An 18,390-nucleotide genomic window follows, 5' to 3' on the forward strand; every position below is an offset into this window, starting at 1 on the left:
CATGCATGTATGTATGTATGTATAAAGGGGAGTAGTAGAATGGCTTGCAGACTATAGTCTAGCTAGTCCAACAATGACTATCTACCTGTGGAAGGTCCAAGGATCCAGTAGTTGTTCAGTCCACAGGGTTGGATGTCTTCAGTAAACGCCAGAATCCCAAAGAGGTGGCTCTGATGCCTGTGGAAGAAGGGACTTGCTAATGAGAGCGAGGGCAAGCAGAAAGGACAGCAAGCTTTCTTCTTTCCTGTTCTCCATGTAGCTGCAACAGAAGGTGTGGCCATGTTAAAGGTGTCCCCTCTCACCCCAAGGACCCAGATTAGAGGGGGGTCTCTCCCATTGCATTAAGAGAAATTCCCTCACAGTGCCCAGCCATTTGGGTCTCAGCAAAGTCCAGATGTAGTCAAGTTGACTACCAAGAACAGCCGCCACCACCTGCATCCCCCGTTTCTTCCCCCTGTTCTAAGTGTGTCTGATTCTCCCTCACATCTCCCTGCTGATGGCCAGGGCTCCTCTGGTTCTGAAGCTGCTTCATCAGGGCAGTTCCAGGAAACCTCACCCAGCACCCAGCCAGTCCTGAGGCTGCCTGCAGTCCCACAGGCAGGAGTGCAGCCCTGCTGCCTTAGTGGGGGTCTCATCGCTGTGATGAAACACCCAATAAAGGAAACATAAGAAGAGTTAGGCGGGAGGTGGCAGCACACACCTTTAATCCCAACACTTAGGAGGCAGAGGTAGACAGATCTCTGTGAGTTCGAGGCCAGTCTGGAGAAAGTTCCAGGACAGCCAGGGCTATGTAGAGACAGTCTGTCTCAGACAGACAAACAAAAGAGTTTAATTTGAATCACAGAGTGAATCACATGGTGGGGAAGGCAAGATGGCAGGAGAGTAAGGTGACCGGCCACAGTGTGCCCACAGCCAGGCGGCAGAGGAAGCCGGAGGCTGGTATCGGGACTGCTTCTCTCCCTTTTATTCAGTCCAGGACTCCAGCCTGTGATAACAGTACTAGCCACGTTAGGGTGGCCCTTCCTGTGTCAATCAACTCACGTTAGAAATCTTGCCATAGACTTGTCCCTAGGAGATTCTAGATCCTGTCAAGTTGATGATTTAGCCATCACACTTGGCCTCTGGTCCTGGATCAGTTGACTCTGAACATGTCCACAGGTGTCCCAAGGGGTATGGTGCTGACTCGGCGTATCCTTTGGTTGGAGGACAAAGCTATGTTACACAAAGAAAAGTCTAAGTTTATGTGGGGGGAAGGGGGGAGACAGGGGACGGACATGCTACAGAAGACATGGCTACTTCTCAGAGCCTGGCAGGGAAAGCTGGTGTGTGTGTGTGTGTGTGTGTGTCTGTCTGTCTGTCTGTCTGTCTGTCTGTCTGTCTCTGTGTATGTGAGTCTGTGTCTGTCTGTCTGTCTGTCTGTCTGTCTGTGTGTATGTGTCTGTGTGTCTGTGTCTGTGCATGCACATGCACTCCAGAGCAGATACACACCTTCCCTCACTCTCTGCAGGAACCTATGGCCTTGATGAATCTCTTCAGAGGGTCCATAGCACATGGACAGTCACGACCTACCCATGTTCTGACCCCCCATCCTCCCCTCCTCATCCTGTGTGCTCAGGGTTGCTCTGAGTGGTCATTGGTGTCCCTGGGAATGAGGCCTTCTTGTCACCATTTGCCACTCAACCCCAACTTCACTTCCAAGGACAGACCCACCTGGACATCTAGCCAGAGTGCCTTTCTGCCACCCTTAGGCCAGCAGCGCCCAGTTGGTGGCCGTCATGCCCAGGTAGTCTGCCGGATGCTCTGTGGCAGGCTGGGCCCCGGGCTGCACTTTATTCCTGAACCTCGCTTCTCACAGCCCAAGGAGCCCAAGCCACCATTCTCACTTAGTAAGGTTAAGTAGTTGTTACTGACCACCCGAGGCTACTGTATTGCTGGCAGCCCAGCAGCTCACAGCAAGCAGTCATGTCACAGTCATCACCAACGACAGAGCCACCTGGACTGGCCTTCCAGGGAACAGAAAGGGTTAGTCAGCTCTTAGCCTGCACGAAGAGTCCAGGCAGGGTGTCCTGTGATCCTCATGACTCTGGACAGCTAACAAACGGAAGAGTTGAGATCTAAGAGCACCACTGGGGGACCAAGCTGTGATTCATAAAATTTGGGTCAGTCTAATTGGATATTCTCTGAGGATAGCATCTAGCAGCCAGGCTCACAAAGCAGCTACCAGGGAGGGAAGCTATAATGCTGCTAATTCATGAAGTGTAGCAACAACTGCTGAAAAGTTTTATAGTCTCTCTCTCTCTCTCTCTCTCTCTCTCTCTCTCTCTCTCTCTCTCTCTCTCTCTCTCTCTCTCCACACACACACACACACACTACATATATATATATACTCACAAACACATCCATATACACTCATTCAAAGTCCCATACTCATACTCTCAGCTTCTCATACACACATTCACACGAACATTCATATGTGTGCATGAACAAGCGCACACACACACACACACACGCACACAGAGTCACTTTTTCTTCAATGTGATGGGCTAGCTGAGAAGAAATAAAGTATTCAGCACAGTGTTGCACGCCTTTAATCCCAGCACTTGGGAGGCAGAGGCAGGCGGATCTCTGTGGTTTGAGACCAGCCTGGTCTACAGAGCGAGTTCCAGGACAGTCAGTGCTACATAGAGGCCCTGCCTCAAAAAAAAAAGGAGAAGCGGGGATTTATTTTGACTCTGTTCCACAGGGTCTTGCCCATAGTCAGCTGGCGCCATTGCTGTGGGCTAGAGGGCAGGCTGAATGCGATGCAGGAAGTGTGTGTGTTGAAGCAAAGCAGCTCACCTCATACCAGACAGAAAGCAGGGAGAGACAGGAAGAGGCTAGGACAAGGAGCACCACCCCAGTGACCTACTTTCTCCAGCTAAGCCCCATATCCTGAAGTTTCCACCATCTCCCAAAATAGCAATTGAGGACCAAGCTTTCAACATATGAGCCTGGAGGTGGGGTGGATATCTCATATATTCAAACTACATCTATATATACTGTGCATGGGTGTGTGCGTGTGCCTGCATGTGTGTGTGTGTGTGTGTGTGTGTGTGTGTGTGTGTGTGTGTGTGTGTGTTTGGTTTTTGAGACAGGGTTTCTCTATGTAGCCCTTGCTGTCCTGGAACTCCCTCCATAGACCAGGCTGGCCTGCCTCTGCCTCACAAGTGCTGGAATTAAAGGCCACCACCTCCTGGCCTACATACACTCTTTAAACACACACTCAGTCATACCTTACTACCTGATGCTTCCTGAGAGATGTCACTCAGTCTGCCATTCTCTGCTCTCCTGGATGTAGCTGTATCCGTGAGGTAATAATCACCACTAGATGCTGGTGCTATACCAGATGCAGCAGGTGCCCAGTGAGTGTGTGGCACAGACGGCTGAATGGGTGCCTAAGTAAGGAGCATATAGGGCCTGGGTCCCTCTTATTTCTTTTAAGGTTTTGTTTGTACTGGGGATCGAATCGAGGGCCTTCCACATGGTGGGCAACACCTGTACCACTGATCCACATCCCTGGATCCCTCATCTCTCCATGAAAAGGCTTGAGTGGCTGAGAGTCAAAGCAAGAATGACAAGGAAAAGACAGCTACACTGATTCGGCAAAAAATATGACATGCTAAATAAAGATAAACATCCTGGCTAAGGAAAATTCACAGATGACTAACCACCTATAAATGGATAAGAGGGGGGCGTGGTGAGTGAATGCTCTCAGCCAGCATCAGCTGTGACGCAGGACAAGGCCTGCTGGGTGTCAACCACAGCACAGCCAGTCCCAGCTGTCCCTCAACCCTGGTCCTCATAGTCACTGGGACCAAAGCTGTCATCTGCAGGGTGAGACAGGGCACGTGAAAGTCTAGTCCAGGTGTCTCTGACCGTGTTCCGTAGAGCCATGCCATCTGGTAGACATGCCTCTCATGTAACTGTGTGGGTATGGTGGATCCCTCAGTCTGTGATAGGGTTGTCTGGAGTCAGTTGGACTTGGAGCTCGGCTACTCAGTTATCTCAGCATTCTTTTGAGAAATTAAACTTAACAGTGGGAAGGTGAGTTACTAATGCATTTGTAGCAGAGAAGCTTCCAGAAACCTTCATGCCCAGTACGGCCTTCTTGTCTGAGCTGAATACAGGCCACTATGAAAACCAAAGATGAATTCCCAGACACAGCTCGTGGCATCTCAGCCCTATTGGCACCGTCCTAAGTCAAGTGCAGACCAGGGACCTGGGGTGTGGTGTGACTGTGATGTCTCTGTGGACTTTCTTATTGTTGCTGCAGGGCATCTCCAACTTACAAATACATTCCTGTCTCTAAGGGCCTCGCCAGGCTTGCTGGATGGCATGGCTTCACAGGTGATTGGAAACACCCAGTTAACCCTGCTTTGCTGGAACCCAGCCTGGCAGGAGTCATAACAGAGCCCAGGACATGGAAAGCCCTTCAATGAATCTGGGTTCTCACATCACCAAGTCACAGGACTTGAAGGGTGTTGTTCACCACCTGGCATCTGTGTTCTTATGGTGAGACAGGAGGGTCTGCATATCCCTTCTAGAAGACTCTGAGCACTAAATGAGACAGCATGGGAAACCCTTTGTACACCTTCATTGCCACCGCCCAGGCACATGCGTTCCGGAGACAAACACCAGTCCCTCCCTTACTGTCCCCCTTCCTCCTCCTCCCCTCCATGATTCCTGGAGCTGGAACTTGCTCTGCCAGACCCCTGAGCGTTGCTGCTGTCTGTCCTCAGTCTGGTGTACTTGTTTCTAAGGACAGCTATTACTAGCTGCCATGAAATGATGGAATTTGCCCCCTCTGCTCTTGACTGTGAGCTGCTTCAAGTTCCTGCCTTGATTTCCTCAAAATGGTGGCAGGGGAGCCGACTACACATTTCTCAGAGTTGCTTTTGTTGGGATATTTTATCACAGCAACAGCAACAGAACTAAACACCTAGTATTGGGGGTAGGACCCATCCTGACTCTGGAATGGTTTCAAGACCTTCAATTCAAGCATGGCTGCCAAAACCCAGTTTTACTCCAGGGCACAGTTTCTGGTCCTGGAGAATAGGGTTTGAACACAGATTTTGAGGGGTCAACCGTTCAACCTGCCACCTTGTCCCTTCAGGCATCTGAACCAGCCCTGGGTCAAGAGACGGTGGAGAGTGATTAGACAGTGGACATGGCCCCCACTAGTTCCGGGGTTGTTTCAAACCACTAAAGGCACGTTAGCCAGGCCTGCTCCCAGCTAGTTTTGAGTTCATCACTTTGGTAAATCGGTGACAATGTTGGTAGGTGCCCCTGAAGGCTGAAGTAGAGTTTGTGTTTCTTGTTCTCTTTTTCAAAATGAAAAAATCAGATGCTAAAAGAAATAATAAAGGCTAATTTAGGACTTTTCAGATAATAAAAAAGTGTAAAAGTCACCCCAAATCACACCCTTCCTGACTAGCATCTTGGCCTGTTTCCTGTAAAATGGGGGGCAGGTGGGGTCCTGCCATCTACTGATTGTGATTCCCATCTTTACTTCAATAACCATGGCTGAGAGTCATCTTTGCCACCATCTGGCTCTGTCATAAGACCAATCTCTCATACTGTTTCTTCTATACTACGGGTCCTTAGTTTGTCACCAGCTATCCTGGTGGCAGGCTCTGACAGTGTACTTCCCAAGAATGGAGGACTTTCTCCTTTGCACTGGTGTGAGGCTTCTGCCACAAATCTGCCATCAGGTCTCAGTAGCTCTACATCTAAGAGCATTCTCAGCTCGTCTTAGCAGTAACCACGAGCTCCCCTCTGTGTGTGCACAGGCCATGTTTGAGCTGGTCACCTCTGAGGCCTCCTACTATAAGAGCCTGAACCTGCTGGTGTCACACTTCATGGAGAATGAGCGCCTGAAGAAGATCCTGCACCCATCCGAGGCCCACATCCTCTTTTCCAATGTCCTGGATGTCATGGCTGTCAGTGAGCGGTGAGGACTGGAAGGCTACCTTCCTCCGTCTCTTCTCCATGCCACAGTGTGCTTGGCATGCTTTGGATTTTACATAAATAGGATAAAGTTGTAAATCTAGGCACTGGGGGAGATGGTTCATTGGGTAAAGTGCTGGTCTTGTCTTGCAAGCACAAGGACTTGAGTTTGAGCCCCAGAAGTCACATGAAAAGCCAGGTGCAGTGGAATGCACCTGTAATTCCAGTGCTGCGCATGTGGAGACAGGAGAATCACTGGGTCTGGCTGATCAACTGGTCAGTCTAGTCTAATTGGTAAGCTCCAGACTAATGAGAGATTGTCTCAAAAAATTAGGCAGATGGCTCCTGAGGACTGACCTCTGACCTCCACACACAAGTGTGTACACACACACAGATGTAAGCCCAAAGGCCCGCCATCTTCTCTATCAGATTGGCCAGTGGTACCCACCCACTCCCCCAGCATCTCTTCCCATCAGCCTCTGGGCCCTGTGCATCCTTATGGTGCTGTGATTTGGAGGACTCTCCCACACTGGCTGGAGTGATATCGAGTTGAATCTTATGCATGCAATCCACAGGCAAGTCTGTCTGGGTCTCATGACGTTGGCCAAGGTCATCTGGGAGTTACTGTTTACCCTGAGGTGCCAAAGTCTAAGTCCCCCTGCAGTCCAATGCCAATGTAGCAAAGACTGCTGCTTCCCTCCCCTCTTCCATGAGGCATCAGCAAAGGATGTGAGATATGTGTTTCCTGAGGTTGGATCTGGCTGAAGGAGGAAATGAGCGCCTGTGGAGGAGGAGGACAGAAATTGGGATGAAGGGCTCACTTAGCAACGTCCCAGTAACCTGAACAGCCAACTTTCCATGTTCAAATGAGGCAGGGTGTGGCAGAGGCAGCCCTCCCCTGCAGTGGAGGGTCACTCTGTGTCACATGTGGAAGCCGAGTGCTCTTGCTGTCCATGGGGTCCCCCAGTTGCCCCCTTTGCACCGAGACTTGCCTTTTCTTTGTAGTCTCTGTCCCTCCTGGTGGCCGTCCTATCTGGTAACTATGGCTCAGTAAGGCCAGCGCAACCCGTGAGGTCTCCGAGCCTGTATTTTATCTACCAACTCGAAATTGAATTTGAAAAATTCCAGAATACAGAAGCAGAGACACCATGTTTCAGGCCCCATGTGTTGGCCACTGACTTAACTAGTGATGGACATGGGGTCAATCTAGTCTCATCCCTGCCTTTCCCAGTAGCGAGGGGACCATTCTGAGGCACATCTTAACTGCTATTCTGTTCATCATCAGTACACATCGGTACATGTGAAAGAGATAAAGATGAACCTTGTGCCCTCTCTCTCCCTGCATATTCCTGCTGGTGTTATCCGCCTAAAAGCACGGCTGTTCCCACCTGCTCAGACGTGCCACTCGAGTGCAGAGCCCCACCTACCTCGTCAGTGAGTGTGCTGGTCTGCTTAACTAGGCACGCTGACTTCCAGGTGCCTTCAGCCCAGACTCTGCCTCTTGCAGGTTTTTGCTGGAGCTGGAACACCGCATGGAGGAGAACATCGTTATCTCGGACGTGTGTGACATCGTGTACCGCTACGCAGCTGACCACTTCTCCGTCTATATCACCTATGTCAGTAATCAGACCTACCAGGAGAGGACGTACAAGCAGCTCCTGTGAGTATACCCTGCCTGGGCTCAGCCATCCTTGCCTGGGCATTCCCCCAGGAGCACACTGACTCACAGAATCTGGCCAGGCTGGTGATGGCATCCAAATCTAGCATGTTCCCTGAGCATCAAGAAAACCTTGAATCCACCTGTACTCCAGGAAATCTAGCTGAAGCCCACCCTAACTGTGTCCAGAATAGCTACTAAAGCCTTGTAGGAAGGAAAAGGTAGCCACGGGAATGATCCAAGGTCCAGAATTTAGACATGTGGGTATGAAGTGGAGAGAAAGGGTGGGCAGGAAGACTCGGGTGCCTGTGGACTGGGAGCCAGTCTCCCGTTTCATGACCTGCTTTGCACCACGGGGAAGCGCTTCCCTTGTGGTACCCACCAATGCAAGTTACAAATAAAAGACTCTCTAGTAAGGGCACCCGGACTGGGGAAGCAAGACCAGGTTTGCAGTCCCAGTCACAGGCGTAGGGGTCTCTGGAATGTCCTGAGAATGAAGACAGGGTTGGGGACCTCATTAGGACAACCAGATCTACACAAGTTGCCTGGGAGGGCTGGCAAGCTCTGCTTGGCACATGGCAGTAGCCATGTTGAGAAGCTCTGGGGTCAAAGGTGGCACTTCTGTGACACTCGCTGAAACAGTTCTGTGAAACTCGCCCCTAGGGAGAGTTTCTAGAGCAGTCCTTTTGACAGAGAGATCCCCATGGCTTCTAGGCTCTGCTGCAGGAAGGTTTCTGGGTGCTGTATGTCCACTGTTCACACAGCATCCGGATTTTGATGGTCTTTCTGTCAAGCCACGTGGTTAAAGAAGACATTTTAAAGTTTGCATATCCAGGCGTTTAGATGTTTGGAAAGTACAGGGAACTGGAGTGCTATTTCTCAGACCAAAGGACAAGCAGAGTAGGTGTTCACGCCTTGAAGTTCCCGAGAATCGCTAAGGCAGCTGGCCACCGTGTCACTTTGCCCTGTGAACACAGACCCCCTGGCCCCACTAGAAACAGGTGGAGTGTGGCTGCCCTGACGTCTGCTGCTGCCCTGCAGTCATTTTCTGGCCTTCAGCAGCACCGTGTCACGTGGCCAAGCCCACCTGTCAGAAATAGCCCAGGCTCTCCTGGCAGGTGCCTGGAGCCTGCTGCGGTTTCCGTCACTGCAACACTACGTGGGTCTACCTTGCCACGGCTTCCTGCCGGGTGAAGTCATCTAATTGTATGTCTGATTCATAACCTTGGCTACAATGGGATTCTTACCCCTCCCACACAAATCATGTTTTACCAAGCCTGGCATATGGAGCCACTATTGTTATTTGACGCTTACATGAACCGTTTGTTTTCCATTAAAAAAAATGAGGAAGGGGAGGGAGAAAAAGAGGGAAGTAGATCTCAGCGTGTGCCTGCGGTTTGTCTGGCCTCTGGGAGGCTGTGTGTGGGGAGGGGGAGCATCTATTCACACCTCCAGGGCCTGAGCTCAGAGATAGTCCCCTGTGTCTGGATCTGCAGACAGGAGAAGACGGCTTTCCGGGAGCTGATCGCACAGCTGGAGCTGGACCCCAAATGCAAGGGCCTGCCCTTCTCCTCCTTCCTCATCTTGCCCTTCCAGAGGATCACCAGACTCAAGCTGCTGGTCCAGGTGTGACCCCTAACAGTGCCCTGGGCTCTGCAGGCCTCCCCTGCCCAGGCCTTCACTCCCCACAGCTCCCTGCTGGTATTTCAGGGAATCCATTTGTTAAACAAGGATCCATTAGGGTCCTGTGGTGCTGCAAGCAATGAGGGCTCAGCTACATTCCAGAAGGAGAGATCAGCAGACATAACGGGAAAGTAGGCACAGCTGTGAGGAGTAGAGTTGACTTAACCCCATCAAGGGTGCCTGGCTACTGCCAGTTGGAGGAGTCAAGGAATAGATAAGATTTAAGCCGAGGTTCAGCTTAGATAAGCCAGCCGCATCAACATCTGGAAGAAAGAACATTTTATGTGGAGAAAACTGAACATTCAAAGGTCCTGGAGAAACAAGAGTCATAGTAGAAGGGTCAACAGTGAGCTCAAGAAGCAGGATGGGAAGGGATGCAGAGGCTTGGGCGAGCAGATCTGGGGTGAGGGTTAGGGTTTCAGCCTCACCTGATCTGGTTGATATTTGTCAGGGCTCACTGTGGCTGCTACAGAGTGGGAGCAGGAGGGTAGGAGTGGGCAGAGGAAAGGGTTGTCCCGAGGGTGAGAGAATTGGAGAAAACGCAGTTACAGTAATTAAGAAGACCCAAGTCAGCAAAGCCTCAGGACCATGATGACTCGGCCTCCAGTGACCATCCCAGGAGAAAGGAAGGGAGGATGCTGGTGCCCTGTGTAAACATTATGCCTCACTTGGGGACAAAGCTAACCCTTAGCCTTGCCTGAGTGGCCAGGGTCCCTGCTGCTTCAGACTGCCTCTGTGCTTTACTCTTGATGGGCCGGTGGCTCTGCATTGACACAGATTATCTATAGGCCCTGGGGACCTGTCCTACGAGGCTTGAACTTCCCATTATCATCCTGGGCCAAGGCATCCTTCCCTGGCCTGGCTGAGGGTCCCGTGCCCCCAGTCCATTCGGTTCATTGTGTGTGTTGCATCTGTTCAAACTGTGTTTGAGAGATGATACCATTGCCAGGGAGGGAGTGGGAAGGGAGGTGGGAAGAGTTGGGAGTGACAGAACTTCACTCTGCCTTCAGAATATACTGAAGAGAGTAGAAGAGAGGTCTGAGCGTGAAGGCACTGCCTTGGATGCCCACAAAGAGCTGGAAATGGTAAGTTGTTCCCTCCTGTGTGTCCCAGGGAGCATTTCCCCTCTAGACTGTTATCCCTACTGATGTCCTCTGTCACTGCGTCATCTTACATTCCATTTATTCTGAGATTGGCTTTTGCAATGCTGAAGAGTCACTGGGGCTGGAAGAAAAATCACACCCAATGGGGCCTCATCAGAGCCTTCTCTACACCTTTACCACTCTCTGTTCATGTACCCAGTATGGATGCGGAGACACTTGCCTGGAACTCTGTACCAACAAAGAACTCTGTTGTAATCCCATGCCTGTCACAGCCATTGTTCCTACCCATTCTCCAGGATCCGGCTTATGTTGGTGTATACCCTGACCCAGCATTCTGCAGGAGTGTCACCCATCCCTGGTTCTTGGAGATGACTCCTGTGGTAGGGATGGGTTGTATGTAGGCATCAGCAGCTTTCTCTAGCCTTATGTGCCCTTCAAGTGATGCTTGGGCTCTTGGTTCATATCAATGATCCACATGACGTGTTTCTCGCCCCTACTGGGCAGCAGCGCCCTGCATGGATCTGGCGGACCTCTGACCTGTGAGAGGTCCACCAGCCCCAGAGGGATGTCCCAGAGGTTGGCCAGGGGATGGATGTGTTTCCTGTTTTAAGCCCTTCTCTGCTCTTGTCTCTCTTTTCCTTCTGATGAAAGAGACACTCTTTCTCTTGCTTACTTTTCTGTTAAAGGTTTTATTTTTCCTCATTCAAAAAGGTAATTGGTGATCAGATGTATGAAAATTCAGAGAGTGAGCATAAGCAAAATAAATACAGCAAAGATGTCTGGCTACCCATACTACCTGCCGACACACTTTGACCAGCATGCCTGAACAGACACCAGTGTGCACATGCATACATATATACCTACATTGTTTTTCTATAGTGTAGTGATTATCACGTTCACCTAACATATACACATAGATACATACATACACATATATACATACATATTCATAGCACACACACACACACACACACACGCATTCTTCCCACCAGCCTGGTTCAAGAGCCACATCACTCCCAAATGAACACGCAGGACACTATATTATGAAGCTGTTGGCCATTTGCTATGGTTTCTTAATGGCTAGCTCTTACTTAATTATTAACCCATATTCTTAATGGCCAGCTCTTACTTAATTATTAACCCATATTCTTAATGGCCAGCTCTTACTTAATTATTAACCCATAATTACTAACATGTATCTTTATAAGGACTTATCTTTCCCAGGATGCCACCCTGACACATCCTCTCCTCTCAGGATCACATGGCAACTCCCTACTCTAGACTACATTTCCCAGAATCCTCCTTGACTCCTAGTCACACCTATCTTATTTCCCTATAGGCCAACAGTGCCTTATTTATCAACCAGTAAGACAACATATACACAGAAGGACTTCCCCCATCACACACACACACACACACACACACACACACACACACACACACACAGCCACCATGCTCTTTACAAACAGAAATTGTGTCTAAAGCACAGCCTTTGCTCTTCAGTTGAGTACACATTAATGACTTCAGAGCCCTAGGGTTCACGGGTATACTGTGCTTCTGTCATTACTATTTAATGGGGAATTAAATGAGGTGGCAGATTTTCTCATTCTAAGCAACACTGCAAGGAACTTTCTTGTAGTTGCTCCCTTGAGCTCTGCACTTACTCACAAACACTGACTAAGCACCTGCATCAGATCAGGCTCTACTCTAGACCCGCGAGCAATAGTCTAGAGAAACACAGCATTACTGGCTTATTGATTCCTGGCTGCCCTCCAGGAAGGTGGGTGCACCCCCTGTGGGTGAGAATTCATTCCTTTTCCAGTCCAGCTGATAAGAAAGGTCACATCTTCTTTGTCTGGGACTCTGGCTTTCTAATCAAGGACAAGGCCCTATGTCATCCTCCAGACCCCCACGGGGTGCCCCACTTGGTTCCAGACTGTGGTGAAGAAAGAACTACAGTCTACATGAGGCTGGTCGATCAGAGTCAGCTCCTGGACACAGTGGCCACAGAGGTAGCCGGGGACACCTGGGAGGATGACCTAACACGTGTTCCCTGTCCCAGGTGGTGAAGGCATGCAATGAGGGTGTCCGGAAGATGAGTCGCACGGAGCAGATGATTAGCATTCAGAAGAAGATGGAGTTCAAGATCAAGGTGAGGCTGTAAGACCCGGGTCAGCCTGTGCCCAGCCATGGTGGTCACATCCTTCCTAGAAGCATAGGTAGTCCAGTCTGCACCTCACCACCCTCCCTGGTGGAAGCAGTCACCAGGCACTATCACTCTGCCCAGGTTTACCTTCTGAGAGCGGTGCGGGGCCCACAGCTGTGCCTGTGTGAATCCACCAGTGATATCCCATAGGGGATCCTAAGCAGTCAATGTATGGGGATGCGGACTGTCCAAGGGATTCTCAGTGCTGAGAGATTCACAAGTTACTTCCTTTTTCCGGGTTCCTGGCAACTTGGATATTGACACATGTTGTCTAGTGGTGGCCCTGGGAAGCTGTGCATGTAGCTCAGGAGGATAGCGTTTGTCTAGCATGAGCAAAAACAAAAGGGTCCCAGAGGTTAGAGGTCAGAGTTTGGGAGCTGAGCCCAGATGGAGGCTGTGAGGGGCCTTCTGATACCTCTTGGGGTTATACTTGCTGGGGTGACTGCAGAGTGCCCAGCTCCCATTCCTGAGAACACCCTCTGTCTGCAGGCATGGCCTCTTTAACCCACGGGCACCATTACATCCTTTCCTCTGTGAACGTGACCTCTTAGGCTACATCAAGCAAGCTGAGCTTAATGGGCTGATGATCACACACACACACACACACACACAGAGAGAGAGAGAGAGAGAGAGAGAGAGAGAGAGAGAGAGAGAGAGACCAGTACACATGGGAACACCAGAGCACAGGCATGAGCACAGAAGCTCTAAGCACATACACACAGAAACACAGTACACACGCACAGCAACATGTGCACAGCAGACACTCAGGGACACATGTATTCACAAGCAAATTCGCACCTCCTGCTGTTCCACCACCAGGACTGGTGGTAGGCAGAACAACGACCCCACGCAGCCCTCGCCCACCGTGTCTCACAGCTTTACCCCAGGGCCCTTAGGAGGGTGCAAGGGTGATGCCGCTGACACCCCCTTCCCTCCCAGTCAGTGCCCATCATCTCACACTCCCGGTGGCTGCTGAAGCAGGGCGAGCTGCAGCAGATGTCGGGCCCCAAGACCTCCCGCACCCTGCGGACCAAGAAGCTCTTCAGAGAAATTTACCTCTTCCTCTTCAATGACCTGCTGGTGATCTGCCGGCAGATCCCTGGGTGAGCCTGGCACTGGTGGGTGCTGGAAAGGACCCAGCCTTGGTTTGGCCATGGTGCAGGGTAGTGGGGTCAGGTTTCCAAAGGTCTGCTCTGCTCTTGCCCAGCTTTTGGCCACGATGGAGCCTCTTTGAACCTCAGTTTCCCTCCTGCAAATGTGGAAAGCCTGCACAGTGCCTAACACTGAGCTCGATAAAGTGGCCACTGCCCTGCCATGTCCCAGGATGGGAACTCTTCTAAGAAGCAGGATACTGGCATGCTGGGATTCTCAGATGGGGCAAGGGGGGGGGGCAAAGAATGGTTAGGACTGTATGCTGGCCCTTCCAGCCAACCAGGGGTTCCCCGAGACCAACTGGTCCACCCTGGCTTGCTTGTTCCCCAGAGACAAGTACCAGGTATTTGACTCAGCCCCAAGAGGGCTACTGCGAGTGGAGGAGCTGGAGGACCAGGGCCAAACATTGGCTAACGTGTTCATCCTGCGACTGCTGGAAAATGCAGATGACCGGGAGGCCACCTACATGCTGAAGGCATCTTCCCAGTGAGTATCCAGTGCCATGAGCCACACCCAATGCCACTCATAGGTCAATCTTTCCCGGGTAGAACGGGCCTCAACACACATCTGTAGGAGGCTGGCTTCCACTCAGCACCATCTTTTCCAGGGGGACCCTGTATCGAGGGCATTTGCAGCTTCGTGTTGGGGTGTGGATGGCAGGGGATGGCCCTGGGTTCGTATATGCACAGACGAGCAAGTCCATCTTGTAAAATGGGGTGCTTACAGCTGATATGCCTGTGAGCCACAGTCCCCCTCACCCCCCTTTTGTTCACTCTCTGTGTGGCCTCCAGTCCTTCCCTCTCCCATATCTGAGCAATCAGGGCAGCTGCTTCACAGTCCCAAGCACTTGGGGGATACATAAGACAGCAGGAATTGCTTGGTGGGCCATGGAGCCCTGGCTTTCACCTGCCCTGCCCAGGTGACCTCCTCTCCCTCCTCTGTGCTCAGCTAACCTCTCCCCACCAGGAGTTGTCCCCTGCCCTGCTGAGGCCCCAGTCTCTAGTTCATAGCATTAACAGGAAGTAGTGACAGCATTCCCAGCTTTGTTGCAGAGATAATTCACTGTAGCTTTCAGAACCTCGTGGATGGCTCTTCACTCTGTCGGACTTCAAACCCCTAGCCTGGGAAGTGTGCAGGAACTCACTGTGCAGCTAACTGAGCTGTCCTGGATCCAGGCTCAGAATGTAGCTGGCCTAGGGGCCCAAGTGCACGCCACAGGGTGGAGTTTGTTGGTTCTGAAGTTGGGGCACTGTCCCCTTCCCATGCAGGAGTGAGATGAAGCGTTGGATGACTTCACTGGCCCCCAACAGGAGGACCAAGTTCGTGTCCTTCACATCCCGGCTGCTGGGTGAGTCCCTGACTTAGAAAAGGGGGCTCTCGGTCAGCTTTGGCTAAGACTCACTGGGCCTCAGCTTCAGGGTTCCTACTGCCTGTAGGGCTGCACTCCTGCCCCACAGAAGTCCATCCTGGTACCAAGCAGAAGCTCAGTGCCTGTGTACACTGGCTGTCTAAGCATCGCTCCAGTTGCATGGTTAAGGAAGAAACGGAAGTCCCAAGTCTTAGGATCCAGGTAGCAGAATATTGGACCCAAACTCCAGTGTTCTTTTGGACTTTCCAGTTGTCTAAAACTCATACAAGACCCAAGGGAGCATGAGCCTGGCTACCTTGTGAAGAAGTTACTGTCCCAGCCTGCTGGCGTGTGCTCACCCCAAGCTGCTTACTGGGTCACACCTGAGGTTCTTCCTGCCTTCTAGGCTGAGATCTGCATCATAGCTGTCAAATCCTTTCCCCAGGTTCCTGGTAGTCTAATGATGTGAGCACCTTTCTCCCTGATGCGCTGTCCCAGGTCCTGTTTTAGACAGGACTCAGCCACCTGCTGCTGGCAGCATTGTCCCTGGCACCACTGCCTGTTGTCCCTGCTCGTCTGGATGTGGGGCAGGGTGAAACCTGTGATGGGGACACACCATACCGCTCTCCCCTCCTGCAGACTGTCCCCAGGTCCAGTGTGTGCACCCCTATGTGGCCCAGCAGCCCGATGAGCTGACGCTGGAACTGGCAGACATCCTGAACATCCTGGAGAAGACGGAGGATGGTGAGGCTCCCAGGGGACTCCACATCTTGCTAATCATGCCCCTCAAAGGGGAGGGAGACTGATAGTCTGGGTGTTGGACTAGATGGCACAGTTAGCAGGCAGAACCCAGCATCCTTGCTGGCACTGGCACTACCCAGGGCATCCTGCCTGAGCATTGGACCCAGCATTCCTTGCTCCTTCCTCAGGCTTCTGGGTCTTCATTCTACTCTGTGAACTGTGAGGCTCCTTCCCCTCCCAGCAGGCCTAGCAGGTGGTTCTCTATCTCCTCCCCAGCCTTGCCTATGCCTCAGCCCTCCCCTAGGAGGGAGATTGACCCTGACCATCAGGCCAAAAAGCCCTGTTTCTGCCCATCCTGTGGGTGAAAGGCAGAATTAACTCCAAACAGGGTTTTTCTGTAGCCCTTACCCAATTTAACCCCAATGTAGCCAATGTGGCAATCCCCACTTTTGCATATTAACTATTCCTGGTCAAGATCCCAGGAGAAGCTGGGTATGATGGCACACACCTGTCATTCCACCATTCAAGAGGTAGAGGCAGAAGGATCCCTGAAATTTTACGAGTGGCCTGGACACGGTGTGAGAACCTGAGAACAACAGAGACAATCAAAATACCTGAGAAGAACAAAGGCCCCTTCCTGTCTCTCCTTTGTTCCATGTTGTGACTGGAAAACCAAGTGATCTCCACAGCATCCCTCTGGGGTCCCAGAGACCCCGGCCCTTTCCACAACATAATCCATTGCCTCGCACCTTCCCAAGGTAGCCTGCAGAAGCCATGCCTCTGACCTGGGTAGGGTCAGGCTGTTTAGCAACAAGCATGGCAAAGACTTCTTGGAGAGGTGAGACAGCAGAGAAAAAGTCAGGGCACCTGGGGACTCAGGGTGTCCCCAGGTTATAATGCTACCCACCGAAGCAACCACCTGGCCCTCTGAGTGAGATTCTGAGGGAATATGCCCAGTGAGAGGGGGAGCTCACTGTCCAGGTTTAGAAATTAAGTGGTCAGCTGCCTCCTACACAGGCTCCCTGGATGTCCCTTTTAGGAGTGGCCCTTCAAATATCCTGTCCTGGTGTGAGATAGCCTTGAAACATTCAGAAATAGGTTCCCACTTGTGAGAGACCCTAAAGCCTGGTTCTTCACACTGCATGTGCTTCCTGTAGAAGGAATCCAAGCTTAGCTGGGTTGCCAACTCATTGCTCTTTGGGAAATGCTGAATTCCTGAGTGTGGCTCAAGTCTTGCTTCCCACACAGAGGGGAGCCCTAGCTAAGGAAGCTTGCCTCACCCTGACCCTACTGCCTCTATTGCAGGGTGGATCTTCGGTGAGCGCCTGCATGACCAGGAGAGAGGCTGGTTTCCCAGTTCCATGACAGAGGAGATCCTGAACCCCAAGATCCGCTCCCAGAACCTCAAGGAATGTTTCCGGGTCCACAAGATGGAGGACCCTCAGCGCAGCCAGAATAAGGACCGCAGGAAGTTGGGCAGCCGGAATAGGCAATGAACTCTAGTTCAGGAACCAGCCTGAAGGAGGGGTGTGGGCAGGGGCAGGGAGCAGGCCCAGCAGAGAACCCCGACGGACCGACACAGGGTCTTAGGGAGGAAAGGCCAGTGCCTTCCTGGCAGCAGGAGTGGCTTGGGCCTGTACTGTCCCTGCCTACACAGTGGGGGCACTAGTGTCCTGGTCACTCACTTGCTTACACACTGGTGAAAGGCTAAGTATTTTAAACAGTATTACACCACCTCCTCTCCAGCCTCTCAGAGCTAGAAGAGGGTAGGCATGCTCCAGAGACCTTCCAGTGACGGGAAGAGGCCCAAACAGGGGTTCCTGGCCCAAGGCAGGCAGGAGGTGACCTCTGTCAGGTTCCCTGAACTGCACGTGTCCTTCCCCTCTTTGGAAGCTGTTAAGAGTCTACCGGGCACACCAGTGGGCCACCCCCGCCTGAGGGAACTTGGTGAGCAGGGCTGATGCTGCACGCCCCTCCCCGTACCTCTGCCAGCCTCTCTTGCACGGCCAAGCCCTGCCCTCAGCAGGCCTCCCAGAGCTTGGCTGAGGGTTCAAGCCTCTGGCTCCTTGAAGGGCTTGATGTCACTTGTGTCTCCTGGCCCTTGAAGGAGCCCAGGTGTTTCGCAGAATGAATTGATCACTGCATCCTTTTTGGTCATGGTTTTGAGAAAAGTAAATGTCATTTTTGGCTGCATTAAAAGAAGCATCCTGTATAAAATAAGGGACGGAGGCCTATTGTCTGTCTCCCTGATGTACACAGCAATGAGGTATTTGACTCTGGGTTGGGAGGGAGGAACAGCCTTCCAGGCTGGTAGGAGAAACCTCTCCCAGAGGAGAGGACAGACACTGACACCAGGTCTCAGAATGGGAATGATTTGGGCCTCTGCTTACGGACTCAAGAAAGGACTCTGTGGAAATGGGGGCTCCTGCTGCTGCTGCTGCTGCTGCTGCTGCTGCTGCTGCTGCTGCTGTGTAAGTACATATTTACAAGGCCACAGGGACTCTCGAGTATCAGT

At 51.7% G+C, this 18,390-nt stretch overlaps 1 protein-coding gene across 2 annotated transcripts in view; it reads left to right on the forward strand.

The window, feature by feature from the left end:
• Ngef (neuronal guanine nucleotide exchange factor) overlaps positions 1-18,095 on the forward strand; it is a 92,751-nt gene extending 74,656 nt beyond the window's left edge. For both annotated transcript variants that reach the window (XM_040753086.1, XM_040753085.1), the window contains 10 exons: positions 5,829-5,989; positions 7,493-7,645; positions 9,139-9,268; positions 10,336-10,410; positions 12,491-12,580; positions 13,574-13,737; positions 14,117-14,272; positions 15,055-15,134; positions 15,774-15,878; positions 17,181-18,095. In XM_040753086.1, coding sequence (XP_040609020.1) covers positions 5,829-5,989; positions 7,493-7,645; positions 9,139-9,268; positions 10,336-10,410; positions 12,491-12,580; positions 13,574-13,737; positions 14,117-14,272; positions 15,055-15,134; positions 15,774-15,878; positions 17,181-17,371 — 1,305 coding nt within the window. In that variant the 3' untranslated portion in view covers positions 17,372-18,095. The remainder of the gene's footprint in view (positions 1-5,828; positions 5,990-7,492; positions 7,646-9,138; positions 9,269-10,335; positions 10,411-12,490; positions 12,581-13,573; positions 13,738-14,116; positions 14,273-15,054; positions 15,135-15,773; positions 15,879-17,180) is intronic.
• The last annotated feature ends 295 nt before the right edge of the window (positions 18,096-18,390 follow it).

Source organism: Mesocricetus auratus, unplaced genomic scaffold (assembly GCF_017639785.1).
Source record: "Mesocricetus auratus isolate SY011 unplaced genomic scaffold, BCM_Maur_2.0 Super-Scaffold_100010, whole genome shotgun sequence".
In the NCBI taxonomy this organism is placed as follows: domain Eukaryota; kingdom Metazoa; phylum Chordata; class Mammalia; order Rodentia; family Cricetidae; genus Mesocricetus; species Mesocricetus auratus.